This window comes from Halyomorpha halys, unplaced genomic scaffold (assembly GCF_000696795.3).
Source record: "Halyomorpha halys isolate HHAL.00 unplaced genomic scaffold, Hhal_1.1 Scaffold769.1, whole genome shotgun sequence".
In the NCBI taxonomy this organism is placed as follows: domain Eukaryota; kingdom Metazoa; phylum Arthropoda; class Insecta; order Hemiptera; family Pentatomidae; genus Halyomorpha; species Halyomorpha halys.
Window position 1 is genome coordinate 117,049 of NW_027112617.1, and position 14,614 is coordinate 131,662.

General features: G+C 31.5%; 1 protein-coding gene across 1 annotated transcript in view; it reads right to left on the bottom strand.

Moving 5' to 3' along the window:
• LOC106686049 (uncharacterized) overlaps nt 1-14,614 on the bottom strand; it is a 55,112-nt gene that overhangs the window by 26,031 nt on the left and 14,467 nt on the right. Inside the window, exons 8-13 of the mRNA XM_014429151.2 lie at nt 5,693-13,912; nt 5,518-5,622; nt 3,921-4,073; nt 3,240-3,394; nt 2,700-2,805; nt 1,765-1,944 (exon numbers count right to left, since the gene is read on the bottom strand). Coding sequence (XP_014284637.1) covers nt 1,765-1,944; nt 2,700-2,805; nt 3,240-3,394; nt 3,921-4,073; nt 5,518-5,622; nt 5,693-13,912 — 8,919 coding nt within the window. The remainder of the gene's footprint in view (nt 1-1,764; nt 1,945-2,699; nt 2,806-3,239; nt 3,395-3,920; nt 4,074-5,517; nt 5,623-5,692; nt 13,913-14,614) is intronic.

Sequence of the window (14,614 nt, forward strand, 5' to 3'; positions counted from 1 at the left end):
ATATATATATAGCAGTATGACAAAGTAATAATGTGTTAAATATAAATGAAAAAGTCTGTATATTTATTACCAGTATATCTAATTTTTAAGAAATGTTTTCTTTATGTATGTTAAGTGCTTTTTATTAAATGTAAAAATAAATAATTTAAGATCAGTTATAGAACAACTTAAATATAACATAAATAAAGAAAATAACAATAGAGAACAATGTACAATATTAGGGTAAAATAACATTTCTGTTGATATCATTATTTTAGAACTCAGTAAATATAATTGAAGGGTCCAATGGAGAGATAATGAGGTTCCATATTTTTGGATTTCGAGTAAAACTAGATCTTAAGATTGGTAACTACAGAGCTCTTTCTGAGTAATTTTCATTGTCAAAAACTTTTTGATACTGCTTTGAATGGTCTACTAAAGAACATAATAAATCCTGATTGAATGGAGAGTGGGAGATGGGGGAAGTAAAAGAAGATAATATGCACTATTTCTTCAGGAAATTACTTTTTTGTATTTACAAAGATACAATATGACATGAATAAGCTTTTCTCAAACAGATTGGAGAATATATTTTGCATTATAATCCTTCTAAACCACTTCCAGCCATCACGTCGCTTAGGGATCGTAGTAAGATCAAACACAAAGTGAAACTCAACAAGTCTGTTTCCAACTTCTTCTTGTTTCCAACCACCCTAGTCTCTCCAGTTATTTCTTTATCTAATTAAGTGGGTGGTTAATCCGTATCTATACGGAAAAAGATGGAATTCAATCATCCTTTTTTGTAAACAACTATCGCCGGAAGCTACACCTATAATGCACAATGATACCTACAATACACCTTCAATAATAAGTAAGTAGTATTTTTTGACATCTAATATTTTCACCCGATTATCTCATAAACTAGGGACTCAAAACTGAACAGGGCAGTTTTAGTTGAAGATTCATTTTGGGTAATGTTTTCCATAGAAGCAACGAATTATGAAATATTGTTACAAAGGAAAAAAGGTACCTTCTTTTAGATACAACATCCTATTGCTCACTCTCAATCCTATAGAACTTTAAGAATATTCATCAGTACACCTTCAAAACACTTCACCTACAAAATATTACTAAGTTTTAGAACTTTGGGAATTATGTCCTATTAACATCTACTCAATGTGACATAATTTCTCCACTATGTAATAAATTCTCAAACATGACGTGTTACTTCATGACACTAGCCAACATTTGGTGCAGAAATCATAATGTCGACAAAATATGGAAACTCATTGTTTTTCCACAGGACCCTTCAATTGTAATATAGATCATAACTTGTTATACTTGAAACAAGTTATAAGTTTTTTTTAATCAACAGATAATCAGAAGAAATTGATGATATAAGTAACAACAATAAGCTTATGAGGACTGTAAAAAAAAAAATATAAATAATTTTCAATGATGAGATGTTGATAGTTGACCATAAATTAATTATGTGGAGAAGATGGTTGGCAGGGGGTAAGAACAGCAAATAAACAAAACATTGTTTATTCCTGCTGCCGTTTCGACCTGAATTTCAGGTCTTCATCAGGGAGCTAAGGTTCTGTCTAAACTAAGAACTTCTGTCTTAACTCCCTGATGAGATTCAGGTCAAAATGGCACCATGAATAAATAATGTTTTCTTTATTTGCTGACCGCACCCTCCGCCGATCATCTTCTCCACAGAAATAATTTTGAACATTGATTCAATTCAATTATTTATGATCATAGAATAAAACTATACTGTACCTGAGACCCATCAGCAGTACATGTTTTATGATGACGTACAATATCTTTGACTAGGAATGTTTTAAATGTACAAGATGGGATAATGCAATGCAAATCTTTGTTGTCCCCAGCAAGCTGCTTCCATCTGTTCATTAAATGTTTGGTAGTTTTTTTCTTTTGCACGGGTATGTACAGTAAACTCTAAAATAAGAGAAAAATAAATAAATAAAAATAAGCATTTAAATACAAATGTAATTTTCCTAACATAAACATAAGGATCAAAGGTTCACATATCAAAGGTGGGGTAGGACTACAGACTAAAAAGTTCAAAAAAGAAAAGTATACAAGTTCCCAAGTACTATTCCAACATAGTGGGTTTGTGTATATACCAACTTATACACAATGAAAAAACAGTCGAACATTGTTGTTGCTATAACCTGAAACTGCAAAGCGATTCATATTTATATAATTTGATTTAATATAAATAGAATTTAGGATGCATTGATGCATTGATGTTTGATTGTTAAGGTTTGATTATCTCCACATAGCGAACGAGCATAGTGAGTGAAAGTTGACAGTTATGAACTAGACAAGTAACAATAATAGGGTAGCTTATAGCTCACAATAATAAGATTGAGTACATGTTCACACATCACATTGGAGGACAGCTAGGTATATACCACCACCCCCACCTTCTTTGGTGAACTTTCTTTATCTTAATTTGAAAACATTTAATAATCAAAATTAGATCATTATAATGAGTGCACTCCACACACGTGTTATAATGCGGCTCAATATACTACAAAAATTGCAATGAGTAAAAGGTTCAAATGAATTTTTAAATAAAAATACAGAATTATAATGTTCTAGTTCATTGATAATAAAAAAAAAAGAAATTCTTAATGAGATTTTGAAAATTAGTAGACAATACTAAAGTAGATAAACTGAATACTTACGATTTCTTCTATTTCATCAAACTCTTCATCACCATCAACATGGAAATCTTCCCCAGTTTTAGTCAAACCATTTTCTTCAATAATACTAGCAATTTTTCCAAGACACCTGTAATAAGGAAAGTTTGACTTTAAGCTGTAATATATCATAAATTTCCATAACAATCATATCTCTGGAAAAATTTTCTTGAAGAGAGAACAAAATACATTGGATTGTAAAACTATACAAAAGAATTGGTAACATATGCTTCATTCATATATGAATATACTTCATTTGAGGACAGATCAATGAAAGTTTATCAACCTATTCCTATTATTATAGCATTTTATTTCAACCTATTCCTATAATTTTATGTTAACATTTTTTATCAACCCATTCCAGCTGAAATAAGGGCAATATTTATTCCATGGTACATTAAAAAATTAATTTTTAACTTTTTCCTTTCAGATGGCCATATAAAGGCCATAATGTTTTTAGCTCAAAAATGTCGCAACAATGGGTTCTTTAATGAAATATGAAACCATAAAAATGACTAAACATACTTTGCAGCAGCTTTCCGTACAGGACCAGGAGGTTCCACTGGTGGTAGAACCGGTTCAGGTACCTTTCTGTGACTTTGGTACATATGTGGTGTTAAACTTGCTGGCATCATAAGTCTTCCGCAGTATGTACATGTCACCATCATGCCTTCTCGTTCCTGGTGAAAAAAACATAAATAACTACATTAATGAAATTACATGTTTTTTAATTATTTATTTTAAGATCAGAGTTACAAAGCCTAAAAACTTCAGGTAAAAATGAAACAAATTAAATTTTGTTTTAAATAAAAACACTTTTAATCAATCAAAAAGCATATGTACTCTTTCAAAAGAATTTTAGACAAATTAAAAACATTCTATTTTTCAATTTTTTGTTTTCAAGATGTACAATGGCTTCAATCAACATTTTTAATTTTTTATTCCTACAAACACATTATTTTTGTAAGCTCTGTACAATTATATACATTCAATCATTTACCAGTAACCTTCACTGCTCACAAACTTGGAAACACAAGATTGATTTTTGAGTATTTTAAGAGTGAAATACTAAGGTGAGTAGTTATTTCAAAAAGAAGTAGCAGTGCAGTAAATAAATCTAAAATAGAAGTCATCATTTTAAGAGAAACTACATTTCATAACATGAATTGTTAAAAGAGGCAATTCTTAGGACTGATTTCAATTTACCTTCTCACTCTTTCCACAAAACTGTCGATGGCTTAGCAGTCCTTTAGCACTTTTTTTTTCCTGATGACACTCTTCACATCTAAAGATAAATTTGGGAATAGCTCTTTTTCCTCGAGTAAGTAAGGTTTCCATTGAGTCAAGATCATCTAATGGCTGAAATAACAAATTAAAATTAATTAGTTATGCCTAACTTGGAGTAAATGCGGGTCTCAAATTCAATCAGCAGTATCAACAACAATATCTATTTAAAAAATAAATTTCGAGAAATAATTTTATTTATACACTTTCATTTTACATAATGCTTAAAAAAAAAAAAGAAAAGAAAAAGTAACATTTTCTAAACTAAAGCCAAAATGACGAAGTACCAACATTTCAGACAGAATTTCAGGCCTTCATCAGGGTTGCTCGGACGAGATCTTAAATCCAAGAGGCAAGTTTTGTGTTTTTCACTGACCGGACCCCCAACTCTACTCCTAATTATATAAATCCATGGACAACTCATCATTAAAATCTTAAAATTTGTTTTGTGGAAATTTTTAGTTTTGTACAAGTCAATAATCTGTTTTCCATTAATACTGTTATTGACAGTCATAAGGAGAACTATTCTGGCAACTAGTCCTTGTCAACAACTCAGGAGTGAGAGTGACAAAATTAATTTTTGGGTGTCCGGCCCAGATGGATTGACCCTAAAGTGCTTGATTTCACCCACACTCCTAACCTGAGAGTGCTCGACCATCATGGTCTCAATTAATTAGATAGATAGATAGATACATGTACATGTAGAGACAGAAACATCCAATTTCAAAATTTGTGTAATATCACACACAGAACACATATATACATATATCACACAGTACAAACAGAAATGGAGTAAAAAATCCACTATCTGTTTAGAAAAATATTTCTAAAAAATGTTTTAAATGAAGGATAAATTAAAATGTGCTGTTATAGGAAGGCACTCAATATGTATATTATTATTAAGATAGATTTGTCGTTACCTTCTAAATCATGTAAATAGAGCATTTTCTACTGATGTGCAGGGCAGCAACATGATATTGTGGTAAGTTCCCCATTGAGGAATGAAGTGAAAAAAATTAATATTCTCAACACATTTAACCGAATTTCCTAACTTATCAAAGGTCTGGTGGGTATTCCCAAAAATTAACCCTTCCCTTAAGCAGTTTTAGATAACTAAGCTCACTAAATAGCACTTATAAGAAATTTTTAGTGTAATAACCACTTTGAATAATCTCATCTTACCATTTTAACAGTTGGAAGTAGTTACAGAAATTTCCTGAGTTTACAAATCACTGAGGAAGGAGTTGACAAATTCTTGCTAAAGTGTATTCACCGATTTTCATAACTCACAGATTTCAGTTAAATCATTAACAAACACCTGAACTATTTTTTTTACAATTCTTTTTAATGTTAGATATTGTGGTATGTTAAAATACACTAAATTCATTATATTAAATGTGTCTGTATGTCTTTGCCTAAGTCAATAAATACCTTATTAAAAAACATAATAGTGAAAAATTTTATTTTTTAATAGTATTACACAAAATCAACTGAAAACTAATAAAAAATATGTTGTTACCAGAGGTTCTTCTCCTTCTAACCAAGACATGAAGTTGTGTTTCAGCAAATGTACTTGTTGATAATGCATAACAGTCATCAGTTCGCCACACAAAGCACATTTAACCTTTAAAAAAATTATATATTACCTTTAAAAAATAATAATAAGATAATATGAAACTTGAGTGTGGTTATACCTTATCATTTGGATTTTTGAGTCTTGTTAATGAGTCAACTCTACCACCTAAATATTTTCTTTTATCAACCCTAGCCTTCTGTTGTAAGGAGAGGTCATTCCCATCAAGGCATTCTGTTTCTTGAGATAAATCTGTTCCAGTAACATTATCACAACCATCTTCTGATTTCAAAGAAATCCTAGAAGTTTCTAAATTACTGTCATCATTGTTAAAAGTTGTATAGCATGTTTCAGGATAAAATTTATCTCTAAAGTGTTTTATTAGTTTAAAACCTTTAGGCCTTCCTCTCTTTTTCTTTTGCTCTACTTCAACATTTATGTTACCATCATCAAGCAATTCAAGCTCAGCAAAGGAGTTAAAAGACAAAGATGAAGCTGATTCATTGGCAAAAGGTGTTGAAGTGGCCATTGTTCCTATTCTCCTCTCACTTCCTGGTGTTCTCATAGCTTCCAGTTCTAAATTATATTTTCTAGGTCTACCAGGCCTCCTTTTAGGTATATGTTCTGAATTAACAGATGATTCAAGTGACAATGAAGAGGACTGAATTGAAATATCACCTCTTTCAAGAGTTACTTTCTGTAATGTTTGAGAGGACCCACCCATGTCATTGCCTTTGGTATTAATTAAGACTAAACTAACTTTCCTCGGCCTTCCAGGCTTTCTTTTGGGCAAACACTGTGAAGATTCTACTGAAGTTTCATTTATATCTTGTGATGATGACATATCAAATGAATTGTTATCAGCACTAACTAACCTATCATCCTCCACTTTGAAATCACTTTGATCTATATTATACAAAGAATTATTTCCACTATTCTCCTCAGTATTTTTCGGTCCTGAGATAACTTTTCTTGGACGGCCAGGTCTTCTCTTGACTAACGGTTCTGAATGATTGATATCTTGTTGGCCAACAGGTAAATGTTTTGGTGGTCTTCCAGGTTTCCTTTTTAATGGAGCTTCAAAACTAACCTTCTTCTCATAAACTATTTTGTTCTTTCCATGTTCTTCAGAATGTAAAACATTTTCACTAGAAAATGAATTCAACATACTGCAATTTGAAGATTTCCTGGTATCATTACCTGGGATATCTTCAATATTTATACTTTCAATCAGAAATTTTTCAATTTCTTGTCGCTCAAAAGATAAATTTTTGGGTGGTCTTCCAGGTTTTCTTTTGAGCGGAGGTTCAAAACTATTTAGCTCTTCAACTTCCAGTTTGCGATTTGCATCTTCTTTGGAATATGAAATACTGGATAAACCATCCACATATGAACATGAATTAAAGATACTGCTATTTATTGACATATCACTTTCCTTAGTTAGAGTATTTTGATCAATTATACTTTTAATATGACATTTCCCAATTTCCATTTGGTCCATAGATAAACGTTTTGGCGGTCTACCAGGTTTCCTCTTTACTATAGATTCAACCATTTTCTCTTCATTCATGTTATCTTCACAAGAAAATGAATTCAAAAGACTCTCATTAGAAGAACTCTCACTATCTTTAACAAAAACATTTTTATTTTCAATTTGACATGCCTCTTGCTTCATAAATAAACTGTTCGATGGTTTTTCTGGTTTCCTTTTAACCATAAATTCCAAACTATTCTTATCTTTATCTCTCAGTTTTTGATTAGCATATTCAGGAGATGAAAGCTCTTCAATAGAAAGTGGATCCAGATCAATCCTGTTTGGGGATATATCACTATTGTTTTTTGCGGTAAAACATTGTTGTATTTTCTGTTGGCACATGGAAAAACATTTAGGTGGCCGTCCAGGTTTTCTCTTAAATGGAGGTTCTATATGATCTTTCTGGTCCATAAGAAATTTATCATCAGGCTTAGACTGCTCCTTAGCCTCATTGGGAAAAATAGAACAAAGGCTGCTGTTCAAAGAACTTTTCCTATCTGTGTCTTTATTTTCACTTTGGCATTCTCTAATTTTTAACTGGTCCATAGATAATCTTTTTGGGGGTCTACCAGGTTTCCTCTTTACTAAAGATTCAAGAGTACATTTTTGCGTAACTTCTATTTCCTGACCTGTATCTTTGGGAAATGAAATATTAGAAAACCCTTTTTCATTAGAAAATGAATTCAAAAGGCTCTCAATTGGGGAACTCTCATCATCTTTAACTAAAACATTTTTAATTTCAATTTGACATACATCTTGCTTCATACTTGAACTGTTTAATGGTTTATCTGGTTTTCTTTCAACCATCATAAGTTCCAAACTATTTTTTTCTTCATCTCCTAGTTTTTGATTTGCATATTCAGGAGACAAAACCTCTTCAATAGAAAGTGGATCTAATTCAATCTTGTTTGTAGATAAATCACTATTTTCTTTAAGGCATTTTGTTTTCTGTTGACATATGGATAAACATTTAGGTGGCCTTCCAGGTTTTCTCTTTAATGGAGGTTCTATGTGATCTTTCTCATCCATAAGTACTTTATTTTCAGATTTACACTGCACATTTTCTTTAGCCTCGAGATACATAGAACAAATAATATTGTCTTTATCTTTGATTTGACATTTTCCAATGCCGTACTGGTCCGTAGATAAACGTTTTGGTGGTCTACCAGGTTTTCTTTTAACTGTAAGCTCAACAGTAATTTTCTTTTCAACTTCCTGCTCGTGATTGGCATCTTTAGAATGTGAATCGTTAAAAAAATGCTGTTGGTAAGGAAATGAATTCAAAAGGCTCTCATTATCTTTAACCAAAACATTTTCATTTTCAATTAGACATTCCTCTAATTCCTCTTTGCTTATAGATAACCTGTTTGATGGTATATCAGGTTTTGTCTCAATCTTTAGTTCTAAACTACTTTTTTCTTCATCTTCCAGTTTTTGATTTTTATATTTAGGAGACAAAACCTCTTTAATAGAAAGTGAATTCAGATTAACACAGTTTGTAGAAATATTACTATTTTTGTTTTCATTTGAGCATTGTTGTACCTGCTGTTGGCACATGGCTAAATGTTTAGGTGGCCTACCAGGTTTTCTCTTTAAACAATCTTTCTGGTCCATCAGTAATTTATCGTCAGGCTTATATTGTGTATTTTCTTTAATCTCATGGGGAAACATTGAACAAAGACTGTTGTTTATAGAACCCTTATTATCCACACCTGAATCCTTGCCATCTACGCCTTTACCTTTAATTTGACACAGTTTAAGTATCCTATTGTGCAATAATGAATGTTTTGGTGGCCTACCAGGTTTTCTTTTTAGAGGAAGTCCTGAAATATCTTCATTTTTAATAGGTACACTATCTACAGGTTTAAAACTGTTTACTTCAATTGCAGCATGACTGTGAAGTGGAAATGATTCTAAGCTTATAGATGAATTAAAATCTGATGTGTTACACCCAGCAATATTATCTGTTGATTGACAAGAACTATGAATTTTATCATTCTCCTTTTTGAATCCTGGATTTACTGAAACTGATAAATGTTTTGGTGGTCTACCTGGCTTTCTTTTCAATAAAGGATCTGAAGATATTTTGTTTTCTATTTCAATTTTTTTTTCAGGTACACTAACACAAACATTTTCTATTTTATTATGAATTGAATTGGAAGTGAATTTGATGTCAGATTTTATTTCTTCACTTTGTAGCTGGTCATCCAGCTTAAAATTAGCATCTATTTCAATTTGTGAATGAGAAAATAACCCATCTTCCTTAGATATTGAATTTGAAATAATCGAGCTATCGCTATCCATTAATGGAACATTATTATGAATTTCTTTATGACACTGGCTTATTTCTCCTCTGTTTACTGATAACAGTTTTGGAGGTCTACCAGGTTTCCTCTTCAGGGGGGTTTCTAAAATATCTTCCTTTTCAATCACAATTATAGCTCTGGGTTTATCATCCACATCCATTTGTTTACTACAAGAAAGTGGTCCACATTCCAGATTATCAGATGAATTTAAAAGAAGATTTATATCTCCAGACTCACCTATTGCTAATGAAGAATCAAAAATTTTACTGTTTTTCTTTTGAAGCTGCTCAGGTCCTTGTAAACATATCGATAAACGTTTTGGTGGTCTCCCAGGTTTTCTCTTCAATGGTGTTGTAATAACAGTGGTTTCTACTTTCAGTTTTTTATCATGTGAGTCTTCTATATTTTCTTGTTTTAAAACAGATAAAGTTTCCTTAATAGTATCAGATTCTATAAGAACTCTGCTGTTTTCAGAAACAAAACTACTAGCAGTTGAACTCTGTAATTCGGCATTAGATTTAAAAATTGATTCTTCATTATCAGATGGGTTAGATTCTTCCACCTCAGTGTTTTTCTCATTCAGATATAAAGCACAACTAGATTCAGTAGGGGTAGATGTCATTAGTTGAACAGAATTTTTTCTAGTTCTTATTTTTGTTTTTTTTACTGACTCATCAGATCCACTTAAAGTTTGGTTGATTTTAGTTTCAAAGGAATTAGCATCAGGAATGGACGAATTCATTTGTTCAGAATGATGACTTGACTCTTTGATTTCTTCATATAAAGCATTAATACCTCCTTGAGTAACACTGATACTCGGTGTTATATTTGTCGATTTTGAAACACTGATATCATTACTGGCAATCGTTAATAGAGGTGGAGTTTGTTCTTTAACAGTAGAATCAGCTAGATCGTCAATGACTGATTCATCATTATTTTCAAAATGGCTTGACTCCTCTTCTTCAGTGAATTCCTCTTTCAGATCAAGAGTAGCATTACACTGAATGGTTGGTTTGGGAGTTATTGATTGAGACTGATTGTTCTTGGGCCTACCTCTTTTTCTGGATACTGACTCAAAAGATGCACTTAAAATATTCTCTTTGTTCTCCACCGGTGTCAATGAAACATCTATAGAATGATGGCCAATATCTTCAAGTTTATCTCTATCTTCAAGTTTATCTCTATCTTCAAGTTTATCTCTATCTTCAAGTTTATCTCTATCTTCAAGTTTATCTCTATATCTCAAGTTTTCAGTTTCAAGATCAATATTGTTTACCAAAATTGTAGTGGTTTCTCCTCCATCACATTTAGGCAGATCATTAACAACTGTTACACTTTCATTTTGAAAACTTGTTACTTCTTTCAACTCGGTATCAGTACCTTCTTCTACGAGATTGATTGTAACATTAACCTGATTGGTTGAAATGGATGTTGCTAATTGGGATTGATGTTTCTCTGGGCTACATCTTTTTCGCTGCAGTGATTCAACAGATTTGTCTAAGATGTTCTCTTTGCTTTCTATCTTGTTCAAATCCAGATCAAGAGTATAAATAGGACCTCTATTAGGGATTAATGAAACATCAGTAGATAGGTATATATCTTTAACTTCACCACAAGAAATGTCTGTGCTGACTTGGCTACTCTTCCTACATTCCATCGAGTCAGCCAAAGTTGGTGTAGGTGGCTTTGATAGAACACTATTATTTTCAGTTTCATCTTCAGTTGCAATCAACAGATTAGGTTGAATTGGTTCTCCAGACTGATGAGGCAATTGATTAACTACTGATATATTATCACTTTCCAAACAATTCAATTCTTCTAATGAAGCATCAGTAATATCTTTCCCATCAAGAGTACCATTACCTATAATTGTTGTACATTTGTTTTGATTTTTCTTAGGTCTTCCTCTTTTTTTAGGTGCTGATTCCAAAGAAGCACTATTGCTTGTTTGTTTACATCCTAATTTCTTTAAATCTATACTCAGGTTGCACAAGTTTGCATTTTTATTATGGGTCAATGAAGCATTTTGTCCATGAGGCTGGTCAATCAGTTTTACTTCATTAGACAAAACTTTAAAGTTTCTACTGGAAGCATCCATATCAGTATTTTCCTCATTTTCTACTACCAAAGAGCTGGAAATATTCTCAATTGTGCTATTTAAACTATGATCATTTTTATTCTTACCATCTGAAAATTCTTCACTTAATCTTCTTGACATTTCTATTGATTTCCTACGAAACTCAACATAATTATCATTAGATTTAAAACCCAAGAATACATCTTCTGGATCATTATCTGATTTTTCATTATTAATTGTTTCAGACTTAACAAGAATTTCTTCTTGAGTTTTTACTTCAGATGTTATCTTCTTTTCAAAAATGATATTACCATTATCTCCAGTACCTATTAAAGGCCCCTTTGATAAACCATAGCCTGAGGTTACAGCATGCAAAAATTGTCCACTCTTCTTATTTGGAGGTATGATTTCATAATGCTGATTTAAAATGACCATATCATCATAATAACCTAGTTTATTACAAGCAGAAACAAAGTCAGAGTATTTAGAAGATGAATCAGTGCAATCTGAGAAACCTAAAAAACTTTCATCTTCTTTTGACTGCTTATTAATATGATCCTTACAACGCATTTTATTCAAATCGTTTCGAGTAGTTTTCGAATTGTATTTTTTTAAGTTAGACCAATTCCATTTGTTTGGTAAACTGAAATTGTCTGTATTTTCTTCATTTGATTCTTGTGTATTATCACTAATACCATTTTCATTGTCAGAGAGTTGGATATTTTTTTCATTGGAACAGGACTCATTCTTATCAGATGAATAAAGATCCCTATTGTCATAATCAGTTTCATTATCATAAAACAAAGACCCACTAGTAAAGCCATCAATAGATAAAGGATCCTTTTCACCTTTCGTATCAGAGTCGGAACGCTGTGGTGAAGAGGTAGGCAGCTTGTTATCTAACAAAACTAACTCTTCATTGGGTTTAGTTATATATTCTTCAGAGACATCTTGAGAAGTATCATTACTATGATGACCAGACTTTTCATCTTCAGTCAAATTAACACCAGTATCACTCTCAAAACCATATGAAGAATTGGAACTATCTGCATGAAAAGAATCTGTAATATTGATTCGTTCATCTGAACACTTAAAACTTGCATTATCAATAAAATCTATTTCGGGTATTATATATTCAGATTCAAATTGATTACAGGTTTCAGCAGTTTCTGAATTTGCGATCATACGCAACCGATCATCTTCTTCATTACCAAAGACTTCAATATGAACAACCGAACCCGTTTCCTGATCAATTATTTTTTTGGGTACTACTTGTTGATCTAATTCATTTTTCACCATAATTTCCTCACCAAGATGATTAATATCTGAGAGGCATAAAATATCATTCCCTTTATTTAAAGTTTTCTGGTTTTCTTCTTCTTCTAGGAAATTATTAGCATCTTGATTATCAGGTTTGGAAAAACCAACTATTTGTGATGGTCCTTCGTAGAGAACATCATCATTTAATTCATTTTTAAAACCATTTCCTAAAGTATTATGTTCATTTGTTTCTTCATCAATAAGGTTTTGAACTTCATTAGGAACTTCTACACAAGAATATTCCACATTAGAAAGAGAAACAGGACTGCCAATCGAATCATGTCCATCACATACTGACATATTAGAATTTGATAAATCATCATCTGAATCTTCAACATCAGAGCTGAGGAATTTTGTCATATCTAAATTATCAGGACTTTTATCATTATTACTATCATCCTTCTTAAAATTAATATGGAAAGGTGTGATTCGGTTTTCATTAGGATCGAATACCATTCTTACATCATTCCGAATAGAATTTTTTTTAGAAACCATTTTCAATAGCCTGTAGGATTCCTCCTTAAGAGATTTAAATAATGCTTCACGGTTACGCGGAAATTCTGATGATGATTTAGACTGAGATACTACTGTGGTCGAAACATTGACAGTCCAATCTTTGTTGTCAACTTTTATTTGTACAGGAACCGTCGAAATATTTCTGTTTTCTTTCATCATCTCATTGGCAAAAGCTTGAAGTGGTGTTGGCAAATTCTCATGGTTTCTCTTACGAAAATCTGAAAAAATCTTTTTATCATTATCTTTCATGCAATTTTTCCCAATCACATATTGTGAATTAGATCTTTTTCGCTTCTTTTTATTATCATCCAACTTCATACCATCATTTAATACTTTCTTTGTAACTGATGAGTCAATATCAATAATATCTAAACTTCCTTCATTGATTTCAATAATATCACTATCATATTGGATTCCTGATCTATCTGAAACTTCTTTACAGTCTATAGAATCGGTATTTTTTGCAGGAAATACTGGTGGTGACAATCTTACAGTGGAAGACTTCCGAGAGGATCTATTTATGACACCATTATACTTTTTCCAGTCATTGGCTCTTCTATCCATTTCTTCACTATCCACTTCAGCTTCCTGAAATATAAATAATATTTGTATTTTAAACAATAAAACACTACTTTATGACTATATTAAAAACTTAAATTAAGTTAATATTAAATTTTTAAAAAAAGTCAAAAATTGTCATTTCCAAGTTAGCACACCTTCAAAGTCTAAAACTGTCATTTTCACATTTTAAAACACTTCAAAATGACCAACAGTCCAAAAAGCTTAGGTTTTCTATCAGAATCGCCTGAACAATTAAAAAATGAAGACATTGCCAGAAAAATACACATATTCACTAAGTTCTCCCTACATCTGAAGTTTTAAGGAGTGCATAAATCATAACAGTCAAGCTAAGAAAATCTCATTTCATTTGGGTCCAGCAAAAATACCAATTAATTGATAACTTTTAACCTGTGATAAAATAATTTTTTCCTGAGATTATACTGAACCACCAATCCAGGGATAAAGTCCAACTAAATTCAAGATTTGAGAAATCATACCCTAAAAAAAAAAAACCTAGAAAGCCAAAATATGAAACAGACAATGAGAACCTGCTAAAAATTCTTCTAAAATGTATACATGAAGGTTTCAATGTATATAATAAAGATAACAACAATTGGTGTGAATATAAGGAAATTTTCGTTCATGGAAGAGATAAAGAAGAAGGTTTGTAGTTCTTAAGGACTAAGGCAGCTTTACGTACCTTTCATATTTAATAAATAGAAGAAAAAT